This window comes from Chelonia mydas, chromosome 23 (genome assembly GCF_015237465.2).
Source record: "Chelonia mydas isolate rCheMyd1 chromosome 23, rCheMyd1.pri.v2, whole genome shotgun sequence".
In the NCBI taxonomy this organism is placed as follows: domain Eukaryota; kingdom Metazoa; phylum Chordata; order Testudines; family Cheloniidae; genus Chelonia; species Chelonia mydas.
In genome coordinates, this window is record NC_051263.2 from 18,700,164 (window position 1) to 18,720,747 (window position 20,584).

Consider the following 20,584-nt stretch of genomic DNA (forward strand, 5'->3'; position numbering starts at 1 on the left):
ACGGGGGCTCTATGCGGCCAAGCTGGAGCAGCGTGTGTGTGTGGGGGGGTGGCAGATGGGCTCCCCAGGCCCCCCCAGCCTTGGCTAGGCCCCCCGTACCTGTTGGGGGTGCAGAGGGACAGCAGCACGGTGCTCTCCCACACCAGGGAACAGTACAGCTGGCTCAGCTTGCTGAGAACGCTCAGGCCCAGGTGGGATCCCCACTGGTTCACCGAGATGGCCCGGATCTCGCTCTGGAAGAGACGGTGCCAGGGGCTGAGCAGAGCTCTTGCTGCAGACTCGGCCCCACCGCCCGGCTCAGGCGGCCCCACCGCCCCCAGCCGCCTGCCCGCCGGCTCACCTGGCCCACCCGGCAGGTGTGGACGAACATCATGATGTAGGCGTGGGCGGCCGTCAGCGCGTGGAGCAGCGGCGTGGCCTGTGCCGACAGGGTGGCGTCGGCTACGTTGCCCGCGCAGGCCAGCTCCCGCAGCAGCACCGAGCCGCCTGGCGCCTCAATGGGCCGGTGCAGGGGCTCCAGGGAAGAGAGGATCGAGTCGAGCTGCAGCAGCCCTTCCTGGAGAACCTTGGGCTCGTGGGAGAGCGTCTGGAACAGGGAGCAGGGTGAGTCCGGCTTGGCACACTGCCACCCCCCTGGGAGCTGGGCCCCTTCCTGCCCCTCTTCTCCCAGTGCCTCCAGATCTGGGTTCCAGCCCCGACTCCAGGGACATGGCCAGCTCCGTGCCGGGGTGGGAGTCGCAAGGTGCCACGAGTCGCCCCCTGCTGCCAGCTGCCCTTTGCCTACCCTGAGGGCAAACGCTGATTCTGCTGAACCAGCTGCATCATGGGAGCCAGGGTGCCCACAGCACCCCTCGAAGTGGAGCGGGCTGTGGTCCCACTTGCATTCCTATCCACCCCCAGCAGGGTGCCAGCCTCCATGTGGAAATCCCCCTCAAGAGCTCGGCCTGGTTTCCATGGAGTTCCACAGGACCACGTCCCTGCTGGAAAGGATCTGGGGTGCCAAGTACTAACAGAGCCCCAGGAGAGTGATTTCAGAAATGGGGGACAGACCGATTCCCACCTGCTTTGCCTCCCCCATCCCAGATCCAATAACCCAGTGCCCGGCAGCCCCAGGCAGCTCCCCCGACTTACCAAGATGGATTTGCAGACGCCGGCCACAGCCTGGCAGGCGGCCGAGGTGGGGAAGTCGATGGGCAGGTTGGGCAGGCCCAGGATGGTGACCAGGGGCAGCAGCCCCTTCTGGCTGACAAACTCCTGACAGTGGTCGTCCGTGGTGTTGTTGCTGAGAATGGACTCCACGAACTTCATCTGGGGCAGGAAAGAGGAGGGTCAGCCTGGGGCACAGTCACCATGCCCCCCTCCCTCCATGATCTCTCCGCCCTGTCAGCCTGCTACACAGTCACCGCTCCCCAGATCTCCCCCCCCACAACCCGTTGTGCTCAGCCGAGAGAAGACTTAGAAGGGATGGGGACCGAAGGGTACTGGGAGATGGGGAAAGGTCTCTCGCACAGATGGACTGGGGGGGATGGGCCCGTGCGTGTGGGAAACGGTCCTGACTTTGTGCCCCCATCCCCGCCATGGCACGTGGCATAGATGCTGGCCCCATCACAAGACTCGCCATGTGTATAGGGGGCCCTACAGATTTGGGAGCCCGCCCCCGGGGCTATAACAGGCCAGTGGGCAAAGCGATACCCAGGCTGGGCAGCTGGCCAGGGGCCCCACGTCCCCCCAACCCTGCCCAACTCACCACATTGAGAATATAGTCCATGAGGGGGATGGGGATTCGCTCCTCTGTCCCAACCACCCTGGAAGAGGAAGGAGAGCACCCGAGTTAGCGCCCCCCAGTTAGTGTCCTGACCAGCCTGGCGCTGAGGGGCAGCGGTGGGATCCAGAGCCCCCAGCATGGAGATCACGTGCCGTGCAGCGTCTAGCTCCAACGCCCACCCATGAGTGGCTGGATCACTGCCATGCCCGGAAACGTGGCAGGACCAGATCTGCCCCTGCCCCTACCCCAGGCAGGACAGAAGCTTCCAAGTTACTCTAGGAGGGTGGGGGCAGGCCCCAGGGCTGGGATGGTCCTAGCCTCCTCCCTGGGGAAGCCACCTACCCCAATTGTGCCTCAGTTTCCCCCTCCTTCCCCCCACAATTATCAAGCTGGAGATAGCTTAGCTGCGCTCTGGTGGCGGAGCCACTGCGGCCTAATTCATCATGTTTGGTTAGAGCAGGGGGCGGGGGCTGGGAGCCAGGACTCCTGGGTTCTCTCCCAGCTCTGGGAGGGGACTAGGGTCTCTAGTGGATTAGACCATGGGTGGGCTGGGAGCTGTGAAGGCCAGTTAACCCTTTCCCAACATGAGCTTGGGAACGACAGGGGACTGGCCCAGCTGCCAAAGGGCTCCCCCGTGTCTAAGGGGATGAGGGCGAAGCCTGGCGCCCCCTAGCTGCGGGGGTGGCACTCACTGCTGGCTGGGCTCTGCCTCGCTCTGCTGGGTGGCATTGAAGCTCTGCATGGCCTGCACCTCCTCCTCCTCCTCGTCTTCGCTGGAGGCCTCCTCGGCCGCGTGGGTGGAGCGGGGCGGCGGGGCCGTGGCCGTGCCGTCGGCCTTCTGGATGGAGGGCTTCTGGCAGATGTACTTGGGGTCCCGGCCCAGGTTGCAGATCTCCTCCAGCAGCTGCGGCAAGGAGGAGATGGCGCAGTGAGCCGGGACCGACGGCAGAGTCCCGGGGCTGCCGGACAGAGCCCAGTGCCCGATGCCGGGGGGGATTAGGGCAGCGGAGGAGACCCATCATGCCCGGTGCTGCACAGACGCCATTAGAGGCCCTGGCCCCAGGGGTTGACGACCCCAGCGTAAGGTTGGACAGACAGAAATGGGGAGGAGCCCCGTCCCTTGGGATCCCAACTGTCTCTGGATTGGCCTGGCCGGCGTGTACAGAAGCGCCCAGACTGGGGGGGTGGGGGGGGCGGGGGGGGCGCATTTGGGGGGACAGCTGGGGGAAAAAGGAGCGGAGGGGCTTACGAAGATTTCAACTAACTAGGTGATACTAGTCAAATGGCTCCTCATGGTGGCCCGAGCCCGGGGTGGGGCCAGAAGGGACTGGTGGGGGGTGTGTCAGAGCCATGTACTATGGACTCATGACAACCAGCGCTGCAGGACGGCACTGCCGTGCCCCACTCCCGCACCCCACTCCTCCCCTGCACCGCACAGAGTGTGGCCCCCAGCCGCCCGTCCCCTCCAACGCCGCAGGCCGGGCGAGTCAAGGGCCAATGGGACACGGGTGGGGGCAGATCCAGCCTCCCTCTCCCTCCCCCACTGCCGGAGGGCCCAGGCCCCTTCCCTACCTTGATGATGGCGGTGGTGGCATCCGTCTTCAGCGTGGGCTGGTGCCTCATGAGCTCATCCACGGCGCTGCCCAGGTTCGAGGCAGTGTCCCCTGCAGGGTAGAGCAGGCTCAGCACGTGACAGGAGAGCCCCAGAGCTGCCAGCCTCCCATGCAGGCCGGGGCGCCCCCTTGTGACAGGGCGGCTTGTCAGGTCTGGCCACAGCTGTGGGGGAGGTAAGCCAGGACTCCTGGGTTCTTTCCCTGGCTCTGGGAGGGGACTGTGGCTTAGTGGTTATGGCAGGGAGTCCTGGGTTCTCTAGCTGTGTGATCTTGGGGAAGTCCCTTCCCCCAGGAAAGCATCCGATGCCCATTGCCAGGAGGGTGCCAGGCTTAGAAGCCTGGGCATGGCAGGTGAGCATGCCCCCCCCGCCCCCCCGGTACTCACCCAGCGGGTCGGAGCTGCGCCGGCGCCGCATGGCGGGCAGGTAATCCGGGGACAGCAGCACCTTGAAGAGCCGCTCGAAGGGCTGGCACTGCACGAAGGACTGGAGGCCGCGGGCGTTCAGACACAGGGCGCTGAACACGTTGGGGAGGGAGCCCAGGACTTCCCGCGTGGCCGGGACCTGCCCGAGGGGGGAGAGAGCAGAGTCAGCCATGGGGGCGGGGTGCTGGAACTCAGCTGCCCGCCCCCACACCCTCCCAAGAGACAGGGGGACTGGCCGGGGAATCAGACAGCCACCCCACAGCAGGGACTCCGCCAGCCTCCAGTGACTAGCTCACAGCACGCCAGGTGGGTGGGTCAGTCCCCAGCCAGGGGAGGGGGCAGCCCCCTGGGGCCTGCGCAGCCGGGAACGGAAAGAGCTTCGATCCTAGCAGGGACCCACAGCCCGCCCCAGCCAGCCAGGCGAGGGCGTGGGGCAGCCCGGGCTCACGTCTTTGATGAGGAGGGCGTGCAGCATGACATCCGTTAGCCCGTTGTCCTGCAGCGAGGAGAGCAGCGAGGGCTCCTGGAACACGAAGACCGTCACCACCTCGGTGGCTGCGGGGCGAAGGAGAGAGCACAGTGCGTGAGCGATGGCTGTCCCACTCCTCTCGGAAAGACGCCCCCAGCTGGGGCCCTCCCGGACAGGAAGGAGCTGGGCCAGGAATCAGCTACTGTGGCCAGCCACCCATTTGGGAAAGAGCCCACGGAAACCACTCTCGCCCACTTTCATGCTTCAGGGCTTCAGCCAGGGGCCTGCAGGAGGTCAGGAAGGAATTTCCCTCCCCTCATGCCCAATGGGGCTATTTATTCCCCCCCGCACCACACACCTTCCTCTGAAGCATCAGGGAGGGTGGAGACAGGCCATCTGACAGCCTGGGTTGCTCCTGAGAATCCTCTTTTAGGGGCCTGGCTCAGCTGTGGGGTGCGGAGATCAGATGGACAGGGAAGCTAGACATTCCTGAGCTTCACCCAGCTCTTCCCCTGCGCCAGGCGCTGTACGTAAGGGCACCCTGCTCTCTGTTCGACTCCGCACACTACCCTAGCTCACACAAGCAGCAGGCTGCCCTCCCTGTCCCACTACATCCGGGCAAGGGCTTGCCACGCTCTAGGACAGTCCGTCTGGAGGCGGCATCACGAGGTTGTGCTGGGGATACTGGCTAACCCCGCTCTAGTTCTCGGCAGCCACAGATCTCACTTCAGCAGGGTCGTTCCCCCATTTCAACCGACGGGGAACCTGACCCCTTGGGGCCTGCCCAAAGCAGCCAGCGGGCCAGCTACCCGTCGTTGCCCAGGTCCGGCACCCACACCTCAAAGAGAGCGCCAAGACCGACCCCAGGTCTGGGAAACCTGCCCTAGAGTTGTGTCGATTTCCTTGAACCAGAGCCGCTGGCTGGAAGGGGAAGTTGGACACACTAACGAGAAATCCCACGCCAATTGAATGGGTATCGGAATCGACCGTCCTGCAGAGCCGGCCCATAAATACTTCATCCCCACACACAGGCAGAGACGGGGATCAAGTCACCCCGCAGCCTGCTTCGTTAACTCCCGGTGTTGCTTGCTCAGGCAGGTTTTCCAACGCTTGAATCCTTCTCACGGCTCATCTCTGACCCATCCCTATTTATCCACATCCTCCTTTAATAGTGGGCACCGGAACTGGAATCCCAGCCGTGGCCGCACCAGGAGTTCAAATAACCTCTAGGCTCCTCCGAGAACGCGCCACCATTCCCCCCTCCCGGATCACGCCAGCCCGCTAGACCAGGCTCTGCTCCACGGACAGCGTGGCGGATTCGCAGACGCACGGTGGGCTGCTGTACTGAAAAGCAGCTCTCCAGCGGGACGGAGCAGTTGCGGGATGAGAATCAGGACCAGAATCAACCCCCCTCTCCCCTGAAGGGGACTCGGGAGGACATCGCTCTGGAGGAGGGGGCGCTGCAGGTTCCCCCTGGCCCTGTCCCGTTACTTACCGAGCAGGAAGAGAGATGGGCCGTAGTACTCCGCGTTGCTGATGACATGCTTCAGAGAGGTAGGCAAGGAGCCATCCATCACTGCGAGGGGAGAGGGGCCGTGAGACACAGCGGGGGGGGGGGGGGGTTACTCCCCTTCATATGGGGAGAAAGGAAGGGGGCTGGGAGCCAGGACTCCTGGGTTCTCTCCCTGGGGGAGGGAGCAAAGGAGGAGAGAGGCAGCTCAGATCCTGCTCCCCCCGCAAGCCCACCTGCTGCAGCCCATCCCTCGCCCGCCACCGGCGCCCCCTCACCGTGGCGAATGCCGTCCGAGAAGGCGGGGTCCTGGATGGCCTTCTTGAGGAAGTTGAGCATGGATTTGAGGAGGGCGGCTCGCTGCGGGATACACTGCACGCCTGCAGACAGGGAAGGAGAGGTCAGCACCAGGGCCACTGCTCACTGCCCCCCACCCGCCCGCCCGAGCCGGCGCACCCACCGCTGCGGGGGGCGACGACGGCACTGGTCGCGCCGCTGATGCTGCAGCTGGGGGCAACGGCACTCGGCATCCTCGCTTCTGCCACCACCACCGCTGCCGCTTCCGGCCGGGGCTCTGCCGAGGTGGAGGGGCCCGGGCTGCTCTCCATGGCCACGTCCGACACTGCAGGGGGACACAGAGCATTACACGCCGGGAACCACACGCACCGGGATTCCTCGGCACCGATTCCTTCCAGCACCACAGGGCTGCCACCTCTCTGGAGCTGAGACCTCTGGGAGTGGGGGCTACGGGTTAGAGCAGGGGGCCAGGAGCCAGGACTCCTGGGTTCTCCCCCCAGCTCTGGGAGGGGAGTGGGGTCTGGTGGGTTAGAGCAGGAGGGGCTGGGAGCCAGGACACCTGGGTTCTCTCACCAGCTCTGGCAGGGTAATGGGGGCTATGGGTTAGGGCAGGAGCAGGGCTGGAAGCAAAGACCTCTGGGAAGCTCTTTCACTCCCAAACCCCTTCATGTCCTGGGGCAGGAGACCTGCAGCTCAGCCAAACCCAGGCCAGCATCCATCTCCACGAGGCTTCGGCTGCAGTTCCGAGCCCGGCCGCAGACAGGGCAGAACCGCTGGGTGATGGGTGGGATGGGGGACGCGAGAGGGGCCCAGAGGGCGCACGGCCCAGCACCCCACAGTGCTCTGAGACATTTCCAGTTACCTTCCATGTCCGTCTCCATCTCCTCCCCTTCCTGGAGAGGGGCGGTGGGTGGTCTCTGGATCTTTGGCTTTATGACGAAGGGGCACTCCCGGCGGCACAAGTCCACCTCGTGCTGGGGAGAGAGCAGGGCATTAGTGGGGCCAGGTGGGGGGGGGGGGGGGGGGGGATGGGCAGGTGGGGGGGGAGCCGCGGCGGGCAGGGGGCCGGTTACCTCTAGCCGGTAGATGAAGATGGAGAGGCCGCTGTGGGACTGGAAGGCCGCCATGTCCAGGTTGGTAATGAGATCCACCACGCGGACCGCTCGGGTCACGAATGTGATCTGGTCCTGTTCGTCCCCCAGGAACTTGATCACCTGGTGTGGGGGAGCAGCGAGATCCCTGGTTACAGGGTGCGCTGAGGATCGGGGCCACACACTCACCCAGCGGGGCTTTGAAACCAGCCCTAGTTCAGCCCACTCATTGTGAAGGTGAATGCCAGTGGGGACAGCTGAGACCACCACCCATCCCATCCGGCCTTGCAATCTGTGACCCTGGGAACGCATGGATCTGCCTGGGGGTGGTGGTGGGGATTCTCCAGCTCCTGGGGTCTTCAGTTCAGGCTCTGGGACAATCTCCAGAGAGGGCAGAAGTCCTCTACACCCCAACCCCCTGGCCACAGCCTTTCCAGTGAGCCAGCCAGTTCTCTGCCCTCGGGCCAGATGGGAGCTGGGGCCCACTGGAGGGGACAGGCCCCATGTCCTGTTCCCACTACTCTGAGCCAGCCTGATCAGAGCCGACGCCCTCTGGAGGACAAAGGCCCTCCTCCCCACGTCACCTTCAGTAAGGCCTCCATCATGCCGCAGGAGACCAGCGCTTCCCCGCCGGCGTCGTAGCTGGCCAGGTGGTAGAGGAAAGAGAAGAGGGCCGTGGCGAACTGATGAGGGTACGGCTCCATGGTCGGGTCTGCAAGGGACATCCTGGTCAGCCTTTCGCCTGTGTCTCCCCCGGCCCCACACCCTCCGGCCCCACACCCAGCCGCCCCCTGCTCACCGATCATAGCCTGGATACAGTTGCGCACCAGGACCGGCAGGAAGCCGTGGTAGGAGGCGGTTCCCGTGCAGTCGATGATGCTGCTGAGTTTCGGGGTCCTCTCCAAGTGGACAATGGAGGTGAGGGTTCTCAAGGAGGCCGCCTTGATGTCCTGCGAGAGGTGACGAGAGGTGTGAGACGCCAAGCCGGGCCCTGGCTTCCCAGCACCCTCAGGGGGAAACTGAGGCAGCCCAGGGATCAGCCGCCAAGGCCGTAATGCATCAGCGGCTGGCTAGGTTTCCCTCCCACATGAGCGGAGCTGACAAGCACAGGTGCCCCGAGAATCCCGGTACCCCAACTCCATGGTGTGACCAGCCATCCCAACCCCCCACCTGGGACACTCACCATGAGCTGTTTGTCCGTTATCTGCAGCACGTCCACCAGCTCCTCTATCAGGCCGTTGTACAGGATGCTGCTGGCCGACTCCTGCAGGGCGTTGGAGTACACTGCGGGCACAGAGGGGCAGCGCATCAGGCCGGACCGCGTAGCTGGCAGGGGGCCCAAGCCAGAGGCAGCTGCCTCGGATCGAGCAGGGCCACTGGGCAGCAGCGCCAGGCTGCGCAGGAACCAGCCGCCAGCGGGCACAGCTGGCGCCAGGCTCCGCCCTCCAGGCCTTGGGGGCGGAGCCAGCCGGGACCATCAGAGGCCCCCTTACCTAGGATGGAGATGGCATGCAGCCGGGCCTGGACAGCCTGCAGCCGCTTTCTGTGGTTGGAGAAGCCGTGCGCCAGGCGGATGTGTGTGAACAGCAGCATCTGGAGTGGGGCAGGGAACAGTGAGTATTGGAGGTGGGGGGTGGGGGGATTACGGTACAGCCTACAACTGCACCCCACCCTTCCCAGCACTGCACAGTGCCCCCCCGTCCCACCCACAAGGCAAGAGGCTCCCCCCAAGTAGCCTTTAATCAACAGATGGAGGGGAAACTGAGGCAGAGAGGGGAACGGGCTCTTCCCCACAGTGAAGTCAAGCTGTGGACAGAACCCAGGAGTCCTAGCTCCCAGGACCCCTCCTCTGACCACTCGCCCTCAGGGATAGAACCCAGGCGTCCTGGCTCCCAGGCCCCGGGCGATGCCCCAGCACTGACCTGCTTGTCCTTGGGGATGCTGTACATCTTGGTGAGGGATTCCATGATCTCGGAGGGGCTTTCTGAAATCTGCGGGAGGAGACCAGACGAGGCGCTCAGCACCAGGCAGCTTCAAACCCGCGTACAAAACACGCTCCCCGCCCGCTCCGGGCCTTACCTTGTCCAGCTGTTCTATGTGGATGTAATGCAGTGTGTTGCTGGTCGTCTGCAAAGAAAGGGGGCGGGGGCATTAAGGGACGGCTCTGCACAGGGCCTGCGGGTGGGAATGGGGAGGGGGAAGCTGTCCACTGCTGTGTCTCCCCACACAAAAGCTAGGAGATGTAACCCAGGAGTCCTGACTTCCAACCTCCCCCACACCCACCCCTCCTGGCACCAGGGATAGAGCCCAGGAGTCCTGGCTCCCAGCCCCCTGCTCTAACCACTAGCCCCCACTCCCCACCCAGACCCAAGGATAGAGCCCAGGAGTCCTGGCTCCCAGCCCCCTGCTCTAACCAATAGACTCTACTCCCCTCCCAGAGCCGGGGAGAGAACCCAGGAGTCCTGGCTCCCAGTCCCACCTCGCTCTAGGGGGCATGACGGGCCACAAGCTGCTGAGGGTGGTGGGTGTCCTGGCGCCGCGGGCACAGCTAAGGAAACCTGCCCTTCCCAGATGAGTGCTGACAGCTCAGGGGCACTAAGGACAGAGCTTGCAAGCCAGAGCCAAGCGGGGCTGGGCTGGGCCCCGGAACTGGCCTCATTCCAGGGCCTTTCAAGCTACGATCCCCCCGCTGCCCCACGCGGGGGTCTCCCCCTAGAGGATCAGCCCTCCCCGGCCGGACACTCACCCTTTTATCCACTTTGACCTCGGTGCCCAGATCTGCATAGAACTCAAAGTGCAGCGTGGTGGCACTGGGTGGGTATTTCTACATAGAGAGCACAGCACGGGGGGGTCAGAGCGCTGCAGGGGCCGGCCTGCCCCTTCCCAGACCGGGGAGAGCCCCACCCCCTGCCTAGCACCAGCAGCTACCCCCGGTATTGCGGTGATACTACCCCGCTCCTCTCGCCTCTCAGAGCTCCCCCTCAAGAGGGAAACTGAGGCAGGGAGCCCAGCAGGCTGAGCTGGGACTAGAAGCCAGGAGTCCGGAGCGCCAGCCTCGTGTTCAAGCCGCCCTGGCAAGGTGCTGTGAGCTGCTGTTTCAGGGAGGGGAGACGGAGCAGCTACCATTACAAGGAATCCTGTCTTAGAGCCATGGAGAGAACCCAGGAGTCCGGGCCCGCAGCCCTCCTTCCCACTCACTAGACCCCACTCCCCTCCCTGTGCCAGGAATAGAACCCAGGAGTCCCGGCTCCCAGCCCCCACTGCTCTAACCTACTAGACTCCAGTCTCCTCCCTGTGCTGGGGACAGAACCCAGGCGTCCAGGAGAGAACAAGTGACGTCGGTCATACTCAATGGAGGGCAGCACTGGGGGTCCCCCAGGAACTCAGCCCATGAGGGGTCCGGGCACGGACAGCGCCAGGGGTCCGGCATGTGCCACGCTGGCCATAGCCCTGGGCCAGGCGCTCAGGGGTCTGGAAGCCGCAGCTCAGGGCCGGTTAGCCGAAGAGTAGGAAGCCGGGGTGGGAACTCACCACCATGAGTAAGTCTCTACAACACCCAGCCAGTCCAAAGCCGTTTTCCTTGCCGCCCCAGCTCTGCGGGAGAGGAGAGGGGGATTAGCGACATACAGAGCCCCCCAAGCCCGCCCCCCCCCCCCCCGCAGCGTGGGGGGCGCTCACCTCAGCCAGGTGCTGCAGCCGGGACAGCAGGGGCGCCCGCTTGTCGGAGCCCAGGCGCGTGATGTAGTTGGAGCGTTTGCTGAAGACGTAGAGCAGGTTCAGCACGGCCAGCACCACCTGCATGTCCGAGGAGGCCAGCAGCGTGGTCAGGTGCTGTGGGACGGCGGGAGGGGTTAGATGCTGCATGGGTCGAGGGGGGTTCTCGGGGCTCAGAGCTGGGGGACCCCAGCCTGAGAGAGAACCCAGGAGTCCTGGCTCACAGCCCCCCCATTCTACCCACTAGCCCCACCTCGATGGAGCTGTAGAGATGCCGGGAGAAGCTGTACTCTATGAGCAGGGCGGTGAAGTTGAGTACAGCCAGCAGCAGGGCCTTGAGCTGCTCCCTCTCCGGCCGGTCGCACACCAGCATCCACAGCATGTTCTCCACCGTCTGCCCGGCGTCGGCCAGGATGCCGTCAAAGCGGTCGAGGAGATCCACCCAGTGGTACAGCTCGCACTGAACCGGGGGGAAAAAGGAGGAGAGACGGGGGTGAGGGAAGCAGCCAGCGAACCCAGGAGTCCTGGCTCTCCCCTGCCCCGACATCTCTTCCCCGCCCCAGCCCCATACCTAGATGGGAGGCTCTTACCATACACGAGAACTTAGACCGGCCACCAGGCAGCCTCTCCTGAGCCATGGACTTGGCTGGCGGCCACCACTCTGCTGGCCTAGATCACAGCTGGCGCCCCTAGAGGGGAAGGCCCCATGCCCCATTCCCCCACCGCCTGAGCCAGCCAGTCCCCAGAGCTGGCGCCCCCTAGCGGGGACATGGCACCTTCTGCCCTCCTCAGTCCTCACAGATCCCTAGCAGGGGACCCCTGGAAGCAGCGGGCCACCGCTGACAGCGAGCGAGCGATTCCTGCCAAACCCCTGGCAACACCTGGGGCTGGCCAAGGAGCCAAGGTCCCAGCCGGACGGGCGCCGAGCCGGAAGCAGCACCAGCCGAACGGCATGCGCACAGGACGCCTGGGAGACCCACCTTCCCGATGTTCCATGTCTTGATCTGTTGCAGTTCCAGCAGCAGCTGCTCATCGTTGCAGACTTTGAGCTTGTCAATCAAGGCCCTGCAGTCGGCAGGCTAGGAAGAGACAAGTGGGGAGAGGCAGGTCAGGGGGACCAGGCTGCTTCGGGCCTGGGGCAATGATCTGGCTGGACCCCCTCGCCCCAGGATTCCTCCAGTGTCCCGACAGCCCCAGGGCTGGTTTCAAACACACTTGGAGAACCCAGCGGCTCTGTGGGGCATCAGAGATGAACCCACAGGACTGAAGCCCAGACCTCTGGCATCAAGGGAGAGCACCCCCTCTTCACATAGCAGGGCCCCCAGAACGCACCCTACAGGGAGCGACAGTTTTCACACTGGCTGGGTCTAGTGGTTAGTATGGGAGAGCTGGGAGTCAGGACTCCTGGGTTCTATCCTTGGGTCTGGGAGGGGAGTGGTGTCTAGTGGTTAGAGCAGGAGGCTGGGAGCCAGGACTCCTGGGTTCTCTCCCCAGCTCTGGATTCAGTTTGATCCCTGTAAAAATGGCAGCCCAAGCACGGCCTGGCAATTCCTAGGCCAGAGAATGTACATTCCATTGCGAAGGCAAGATCCCGCCTGCAGCAGTAACATCTCTGTCAGCGTGATGGCCCAGCTGGCCAGTAGCCCAGCACTCTGCTCCTTAGCCAGCCCCAACCCCTGTGTTTAATGGAGCATTTCCCCAGGAGCCTTCCAGCCCCCCAGTCATGCCTGGAAGGCCAGGGGTTCCAACCCACAGCGATACTCACAGCCTCAGTGGGGGTTTTCTTCAGTTTCGTTCGGTCCACTTTCATTTTTTATTCTTTTCCACTTTCTGATCCTGGAAGGGAAGAGTGGAGAACCGACGGTGAACACAGAGGGGGCCAGGTATGGAGCCTCGCTGCCGGCTGAGGGGTTTGTTCTATTTGGCTGCTGTAAGGTCTGGGAACCCCTAGTCCCAGCCCAAGGCCGCACCATGCCAGGCCTGGACAGACAGCTCACCAAGGCGGGTCCTTCCCCCACCAGGGACAATCCAGAGAGACAAGGCAAGGGGACAGGCCACGGGTCTCACCCAAGGTCACAGGTTAGTGGCAGAGCTGGGGACAGAACCCAGGAGTCCTGGCTCCCAGTCTCTCCCCCCCGCCCCTAACTGCTACACCCCACCCTCAGCCAATCAAAATTGAAGACCCCATGTGGCCATGCCGCAGTTACCCTGACTTGAGACCAGGGTGCCAGCCTCCAGACCAGGGTCCCCCTAATCACAGACTCCAGCTGACCCACCCGCTTCCCAGATCAGGGGGGTGCACCAGGTGCCACTCAGTTCCCCCCTCCCCAAACAAAATCATCCCCCTCCATTGTGCCAGCCCAGCTCCAGCCCCCTTCCCACCGTGCCCAGTGCGGCCCATCCCACTGGAGAGGGGAAGGGTGACCCTCAAGAGTTACACCGGGCAGGGCAGGGTGACAGTGCCACGTATGGGTAGAGCCAAGGCGGACTCTGTCCCCAGCCAGCCCACATATCTGTCCAATAGCCTGGAGTTATGGGAATGCCCCCTCCCCTCCAACCCATTCACTGCTTTCACCCCTCCCTCAAACCCAGGCAGGGTCCCCACTCCGGCAGCAGCAGACCTGAGCCCCCGGGGGTTTGAGCGCCTCAGAAAGGAATCTGCTTCTGACCCTCGATTCAGGCTCCAGTCCCGACCTTGACTCAGCTAGCCCGGAAGACACGCTTGTGGTGAACCCGATGGTCCCCCGCCAGCCGGCAATTCTTGAGATCTGGGTCTGACCCCCGGGCATCCAAACGGCTTTGTTGCTCTGGGCTGCAGTTGACCAGCTGTCCAAGGAGCACAATTTTTGGGACAGGCACTGGCTATGCAGCACGGGAGGGAGGGGCCCCGATCTCAGCTGAGCCCCCTTGATTGGGGGAACAGGAGGAAACACCTGGGCCCTGTTTGCATCACAAGGGCCGAGCAAGCCAGCAGCATGGCTGGATTGGAACCCACCCCAGGGAAAACAACAGCAAAACAAAAAAACCTGTCACCCCAAGCACAATCTGCGTTCAGAGTCAGAGCGAGACAGACAGCTTCCTGGCCCGCAGATCAGCCCAGAGGGGAGGGATCGGGGCCTGAGCAAGGCACCAAATCAGAAAAGAGGGCCCAAACAGCCACAGCGTCTAGTTTCAGGAGTGGCTTCACCGTCTTCCCTAGCAGCCACGGGCCCGCAATGCTTTATTCAGCACCAGTGCCACCACTGCTGGATTGCGGTGTCCAGTTCAATCAGAGAAGGGTTGGAGAAAAGCCACAATTAAAAGGATTAGCAAACCGGCTTTCAGGCGACAGACTCCAGGAGCTCCAGCTCTTCAGCTCCCCAATGAGAAGGTGTCTAGCCATGGGGAACCAACATTTGAGAACAGGAACGGGCTCTTGGATCCTGCAGAGAAAGGTCTAACAGGCGTGGCCACGCAGGTCAGACCAGCCGAGCCTGGCCTCACAGTACCAACTGGGAACAGCACAGACCACGGTGTGAGCTGGACAACAGCGTGGGAGGGAGACCTTGGGCCCCATGCCAGAGCCTGAGCCAGAACTAGCCACTTCTCCTTCGGGCACATGACTGGCCGCTGACCCCTGCCCTTGCAATCTGCTTTTTAGGGTCAGGCTTCCCTGCAAACAAAGCCGGGGCCAGTCAGGCCGGAACTACAGCTCCCAGAAGGCAGTGGGCTTGCCTCGGCCTTGGCTGATGACATCACGGCTCCAGCTCTGGAACAATGAATGTGCAAAAAAACCCCGCAGGAGCAGGAGCGGGAGGGAACGGTTTGAAGAGACAGGGTTGGGGAGTGGCGGCGGGAGGAAGGCCATGCTCAGGGCCGCTGGAGCAGACTCGGGTCCCAAAATCCAGTGTGCGCGCTCCAATCCGCAGCATGTGCGCAGCAGGGGAACCTGAGCTGTAAGACCTGCAGCGCGTCCTTCCGTGCTTGGACGGTTCCCTGCCTTTCCCGGCTCTGGCAAAGGAGCCGACTGGGTCGTTCAGAGCCTACAGACTAGGAGCAGCCCTGCCTGCTTCTTCTCAGTCTTTCACCACAGGACGAAGGGCCCGCGGGGGATCTCATCTGGCCCCCTGTATCACACAGGGCAGGGAACTGTGCCCAACAGGTCCCAGAGCAGATTTTTTGGGGGAGGGAGCCTGATTTACGGATGGAGAATCAGTCGCTCCCTTGGTTGCTCACTCTTGGGTCAGGCTGGGAAGGTGGAGCTGAAAACTAGGACTCCTGGGTTCTACTTCCAGCTGGGAGGCGAGAGGAGTGGAATGGGGAGCGAGGACTCCTGGGTTCTGTTCCCATCTTGGCAGCAAGCAATTTCCTGCACCAAGCCAGGTGAAGCATTCGGGTCCCTGGGCAGAGGCTCCCCATGTAGATTATGAGCTTAGGCTAGAGCCACGCTATGCAATCACTTGGGCCCCTGGGCACCATAGCTGGACCGGCCCGTGCACCGGTCGGCGTACACAGCGCTAGGTCGGCGGGCAACGAACCGACCTGCCCGCGTTACGACTGCCTCATCTCTCGCTTCACATGCCTGTCGCCAGCTCTTTTGGGGCCAGGCAACGGACAAAACCACCCCTCTCTGATCAGGGGATGGGGCTGCGGTCCAGAAAGCCCATGCTGAGTGCTTTCAGACACTAGACGAAGCTGGTGGCCAGGAGAGGGCCAGGAAGCAGCAGGTGTGCGAAATTTCTCCTAGATTGCTAGGACCGCTTGTCAGAAGCGCCAAAGACCCCTGACCCCAAGCCCAGAAGAAAAATGATCTAAGCAAAGGAACGCAGCTTGCCAGGGAAGAGAACAGCAGAGACTCACAGGCTCTTGGACGGAGCAGAGAAAGGCAGACCCAGGCTCAGCGACTGTAGGGCACATGCCAAGCACCAGTTTCTAACAGTCAAGGGGGAATTAGCCACTGACACAGACCCCTGAGGGAAGCGACCGATGTTCCCATCGCTTGGCGTGCCAAGATCGAGACCACACACCTTACTCAAAGACAGGCAAGTTTAGGACTCTGTGGGAAACTGACTTGCGTTGTATTATTTAGATCTAGTCTGACCTCCAAGATCCTTCTAACCTTCCGCCCACCCTCCTGGAGCCGAGCCACGGCCCGGCTAGCCTTAGACCAAGGCTTGGTCTCAGTCAGTGGCCAGTGGACACTGTAAGAAGCCCTGAAGTTACAGTTTAAGTTTCCCTTCCAGATAACCAGAGTTTGGCTCAAGCCAAAGGAGGAGAATTTAGATCCCTTCCCAGAGCTTCTTTACCTTGTACAGTATCTCTGTATGTTCACGTGACCGGTACACGTGTCCACGCCTGCTAAGCTCTCGGCCAGGAGTTCCATCAGCTAACTGGGTGCTGTGCACTGAAAGGAAGTTTTCTTTGATCAGTTTGGAGTTAGAGACCATTGGGAACCCAGGAGTCTTGGCTCCCAGCCCCCTGGCTCTCACTCGCTACAGAACCCAGGAGACCTGGTTTTGCAGCACTGCAAACATGACTGAATAAATTGGACGACTCATTCAAAAATGAGAGCAACCCGACAGATTGGAGGAGCACAGAAAGTGCCGCTCTTCTTAAAAGCGAGTCAGCGAAGAGAACGACTCTAGTTTAAGCAGGAATGAATTCAGAGAAGTCCTGTGGCTGGGGTAAACAGGAGGACAGACGTCTATTTGGAGTATGATTTCACAAGCCGCCAGGACAAGTGTTTGAAAGGCAGGTCTTGGGGGAGCAGCAGCCAAGGCCACATGTCACAGCGGGGAGGTTTGTTAGCCCACACGCCGGTTGGACACAAAGGATCCCACCTTCCTGGAAGCTGGGGAAATGTACTGGTCGAGACGTTCTTCACCGAGGCCAATCTCAGAGCTCTGACCTTCTGGAGCACAGCCAGCACTCCTTCCCACCCAAAGGAAGTCGTTAATTATAGCCTGACAGAGCACAGGACTGGGAACCAGGTCCTCACAGATCACGCAGTCTCGTGCCTCAATTTACCCTTTCTAAAATAACAACATGCTCTATAAACATGAGCTCCAACAGCCTGCAATGCACAGGAGGTCGGACCAGACCGAACTGAGGTCCCTTTTGGGTCCAAAACTCTTTCACACCCCTTTGGGGGGTGGTTAGATTAAGTTCCTCCGGCCAGGACCTGCTCAGCTCCCTGCACAGCTGACTACTCTAGACGCCATGGTCAGGCCAAACTGAACTATCACAGAGGAGCCTTCCGGCCACATAAGCTAGGAATCCAGAACTGGAACAATGGGATCTTCCCCCTGCTTTTATAGAAGGGAAGCACCATGCATAGACAGACCAACCGAACCCAAGAGTCCTGGCTCCCGGTTCCAGACGCCTGCCAGAGGAACTTCCGACTCCTGCATTGCTGGTCAGGTCGCTAGTGGTGACCATCCTGGCTCGTGGAGTCTGCCCCACGGCAGATTGAGTTCTAATGACCAGTGTGCTCTCCTGCTTCGAATTGGGCACCAGCCAGCCTTGGGGCCGGACAGAAGGATCCTACCCTACAGAGCACAGGACCCGGGACGGGGGAGGCAATCGGAGGGGAGAAACCCAAGGAGACAATGAGCCAATCCTGGCCTGATTAGGTTCTAGCCCAGGCAGCCCACGTGACAGTGGATTTTGCTTACCCAAAGGGCAGGTGGTGCCATGCGCTGGGACTTCTGTGCCAGAATAAGAGCTGTGGTTTGATTCCCAGGTCGGGGGTGGGGGACAGTTGGATGAATGTCACCGGTAAGAAAAGCTGACTTGGGGGGAGGGTGTATCTCGGGCCCAATCCGCTCAACAGCCCCAAATGTGGGCCGCTCAGCCTATCCTTCGCCCACACGAGGGGCACCGAATTTCAAGGCAATCTGAGTAACCATGCGGATTTGTCACTTGTTTTAACACCCGCTCCTTTGATCCTGGCACAGACTCCGGCGCAGGCCGGTGGCTGGGGCCAGCTTTTCACGTTGCTTTTCTGTCTCTTTCCCCTCCCACCTTTCACCGGTCTAGACTGTGAACTCCTTAGGGCAGAGACCGTCTGACTAGGTGTCTGTCCAGCACCCCATAAAGCCGGGGTTTTCACAGGCCCCACAGCCAAGCCCCGGGGGCTGCCACCATCTCAGTCAGCCTGACTGGGCACCGTTGCTCTGCAGCATTTCAATTAACAGGGACACAGCGACAGGCTTCCCTTGAAAGCTCCTGTCCCTCTTCTGATGGCGACTGACTTGGGCTCCGAGCCTGGGCTACAGATCACTGCTAAGTTTGGCCACCTTTCCCAGCACCGCGCCCACGTTCCGGCTAGGCCCTTGGGAGAGGAGCTTCCGCGAGCATTCGCTGGAGTCAACGCAGCCTTCAGAGCAGAAATGCCGCGCCTAACCCCCCGGCCGGCCCAAAAAAGCCGACAAAGCACTTCCTGCTGGGTGACCCAGTTTGCTAGAGAGACCAGCCTTCGATGGGAACCAAAGCCCGGTCGTGGGGCGGGGCCCATCCGTACACACCCTGCCTGGCGAGGCCTGTGATCCTACCCCACCAGACGTCTCAGGAGGGCTGCAGGCCAGTGGGCCCCCACCGCTCCAGGTTGGCTGCCTTAACTTGGCAAAACAACTGGAACCTGGATGCTGGCTGCTCCCAGAGCCTGCTGCTCCTCTCTGCTCCAGCCGCAGGCCCTGGGGCTGTGGGGCAGATTGCGTTAGCTCGCTCCTCTCCTTGCACTGGCTGGTTTTAAAAGCCACCTGGCCACACTTCCGCACAGCTCCCAGCTGAGCTGGGGCTGCTGCTCCGATGATAGGCTTCCCCCAGCTGGGCACTGCCCACAGACACCCACCCTTCGCTACCCCTCGAGGAGCCATGCTCCAGCCTGAAACAAAGCCAAAACTCCCACGGCATCCCCAGCTGAAGAGCCTGGGCGGGTAGCTCCCAGCTGCACAGAGCACGGCCGACACTCACCAGACTGCCCCATGGCAAGAGACCTATGCGTCCACTTCCCACAGTCAAATCTGTTCAGATCAGACTGATCAGGAAGCCAGTCTCATCCTGCCACCCACCCCCAGCAACACTGGACACCCTAGAAGGGACCAAAGCGTCGTCCTCCACAGACTTCCTCCCAGGGGATTTGCAGACAGACACCTTGCAACCCGCAGCTGCTTAGTCACGGCCATGACTCCACGAGGAGTTTTCGTTTCGGTTCTGGAACAAGAGAGCCCTCAGCCCCCGCCTAATAAATAGCTGTCCACTCACGCAGCAACGCCAAAAATATAGGACAAACCTGGAGCGCGCCAGGGCTTCCAGCCCCATCTCTTGCATCCTGCCTGCTGCGACTCACAGCTCCAGCAGCATCTTCCGAGACCAGCCGTGCTGTAGCTAACTGGTGCTAGACAAACCCCCTGTGCTGTGGAGTGGGGAGCTGCTGGGGCTCTGAAGCTCAAGCCTTCCCCACCCAAAACTCCCCCAGCAAAAGGGCAGCAAGGAACAGCATGTGGAGGATGGAATGAAGGGGGCGGCCTGGGTTTGATCCCTGGCTTTTAGATACTTATACGCCCATCCCCTATGTGGGGTCTCTCAATCTGCAGGTCACTGATCCTCAACCTCCCTGTCAGGAAGGGCAGTGCCAGTAGCAGCTCTGCCTCAGTTTCCCAACCTAAGAGACTTGCCCCCGCAGTCTCAGTTCCCAAGCTAGCACCCTAACTGCCAGACAGTCCTGCTAAGGCCAGAGGGGCGCATGGCGTTCATCCCACCTGAGACCCCGGACAGGCCTGAATTCATTCCTGCTGGAACTAGAACAGAGCTCTTTGAAAACATCCCGGACAGACTTTGCCAGCGCTCGCGAATCCAGCGTGACCTTCAGCAAGCGGTTAATTCGCCTCCCTGTGCATCTCATTTTTCCTCTGAATTTGTTCAGCTCCAACGGTTGGATGGAGCTGAGAGGGCTCTTCAAACTGGGATCGAGTCACCCCTTAGCCGTCTTTGTGAGGTTAACCAGAAAGAGCAAAAACAACGAGGAGTCCTTGGGGCATCTTAGAGACTAAACTTTGGGCATAAGCACAAATCAGACATCAAGAAATATAATATTCAAAAACCGGTAGAACACTTCAATCTCCCTGGACGCTCAATAAGACTTAAAAGTGGCAATTCTTCAACAAAAAACTTCAAAAACAGACTCCAACAAGAAACTGAAGAACTGGAATTAATTTGCAAACTGGACACCATCAAATTAGGCCTAAATCAAGACTGGGAGCGGCTGGGTCACTACAAAAACTAATTTCCCCCCTGCTGACACTCACACCTTCTTGTCAACTGTTTGAAATGGGCCACCTTGATTTCATTGGCATCATTAGCACTACAAAAGTGATTTTTCCTTCCTTGGCATTTACCCCTTCTTGTCAACTGTTGAGACTAGCCCACTTCCATCTTAATTGGATTGGCTCGTTAGCACTGACACCCCACTTGGTAAGGCAACACCCGTCTTTTCACGGGCTGTGTATTTATACCTTCTTACTGTATTTTCTACTCCATGCATCTGATGAAGTGGGTTTTAGCCCACGAAAGCTTATGCCCAAATACATTTGTTAGTCTCTAAAGTGCCACAAGGACTCCTCGTTTTTGCTGATACAGAGTAACACGGCTACCGCTCTGAAACCTGTCAGAAAGAGAGAAACACTCTGGGAGCTCAAAGGCAAGTTTTCCAATCCGTTCTC

General features: G+C 61.2%; 1 protein-coding gene across 10 annotated transcripts in view; it reads right to left on the reverse strand.

Moving 5' to 3' along the window:
• The window catches only part of HUWE1 (HECT, UBA and WWE domain containing E3 ubiquitin protein ligase 1), a 57,895-nt gene that overhangs the window by 30,971 nt on the left and 6,340 nt on the right, over positions 1-20,584 (reverse strand). For 5 of the 10 annotated variants that reach the window (XM_043534305.1, XM_043534304.1, XM_043534306.1 and 2 more), the window contains exons 2-26: positions 12,649-12,719; positions 11,864-11,962; positions 11,137-11,343; positions 10,848-11,000; positions 10,701-10,763; positions 9,916-9,993; positions 9,249-9,296; positions 9,092-9,160; positions 8,663-8,762; positions 8,353-8,453; positions 7,969-8,119; positions 7,754-7,881; positions 7,152-7,292; positions 6,941-7,052; positions 6,242-6,403; positions 6,018-6,161; positions 5,767-5,847; positions 4,251-4,357; positions 3,764-3,941; positions 3,338-3,429; positions 2,458-2,669; positions 1,748-1,805; positions 1,132-1,308; positions 341-586; positions 100-233 (exon numbers count right to left, since the gene is read on the reverse strand). In XM_043534305.1, the coding sequence (XP_043390240.1) occupies positions 100-233; positions 341-586; positions 1,132-1,308; positions 1,748-1,805; positions 2,458-2,669; positions 3,338-3,429; positions 3,764-3,941; positions 4,251-4,357; positions 5,767-5,847; positions 6,018-6,161; positions 6,242-6,403; positions 6,941-7,052; positions 7,152-7,292; positions 7,754-7,881; positions 7,969-8,119; positions 8,353-8,453; positions 8,663-8,762; positions 9,092-9,160; positions 9,249-9,296; positions 9,916-9,993; positions 10,701-10,763; positions 10,848-11,000; positions 11,137-11,343; positions 11,864-11,962; positions 12,649-12,693 (3,086 nt within the window). In that variant the 5' untranslated portion in view covers positions 12,694-12,719. Of the gene's footprint in view, positions 1-99; positions 234-340; positions 587-1,131; positions 1,309-1,747; positions 1,806-2,457; positions 2,670-3,337; positions 3,430-3,763; positions 3,942-4,250; positions 4,358-5,766; positions 5,848-6,017; positions 6,162-6,241; positions 6,404-6,940; positions 7,053-7,151; positions 7,293-7,753; positions 7,882-7,968; positions 8,120-8,352; positions 8,454-8,662; positions 8,763-9,091; positions 9,161-9,248; positions 9,297-9,915; positions 9,994-10,700; positions 10,764-10,847; positions 11,001-11,136; positions 11,344-11,863; positions 11,963-12,648; positions 12,720-18,836; positions 18,971-20,584 lie in introns of those variants that run through there. The other 5 variants (XM_037888500.2, XM_037888495.2, XM_037888501.2 and 2 more) reach the window with 3 other exon arrangements.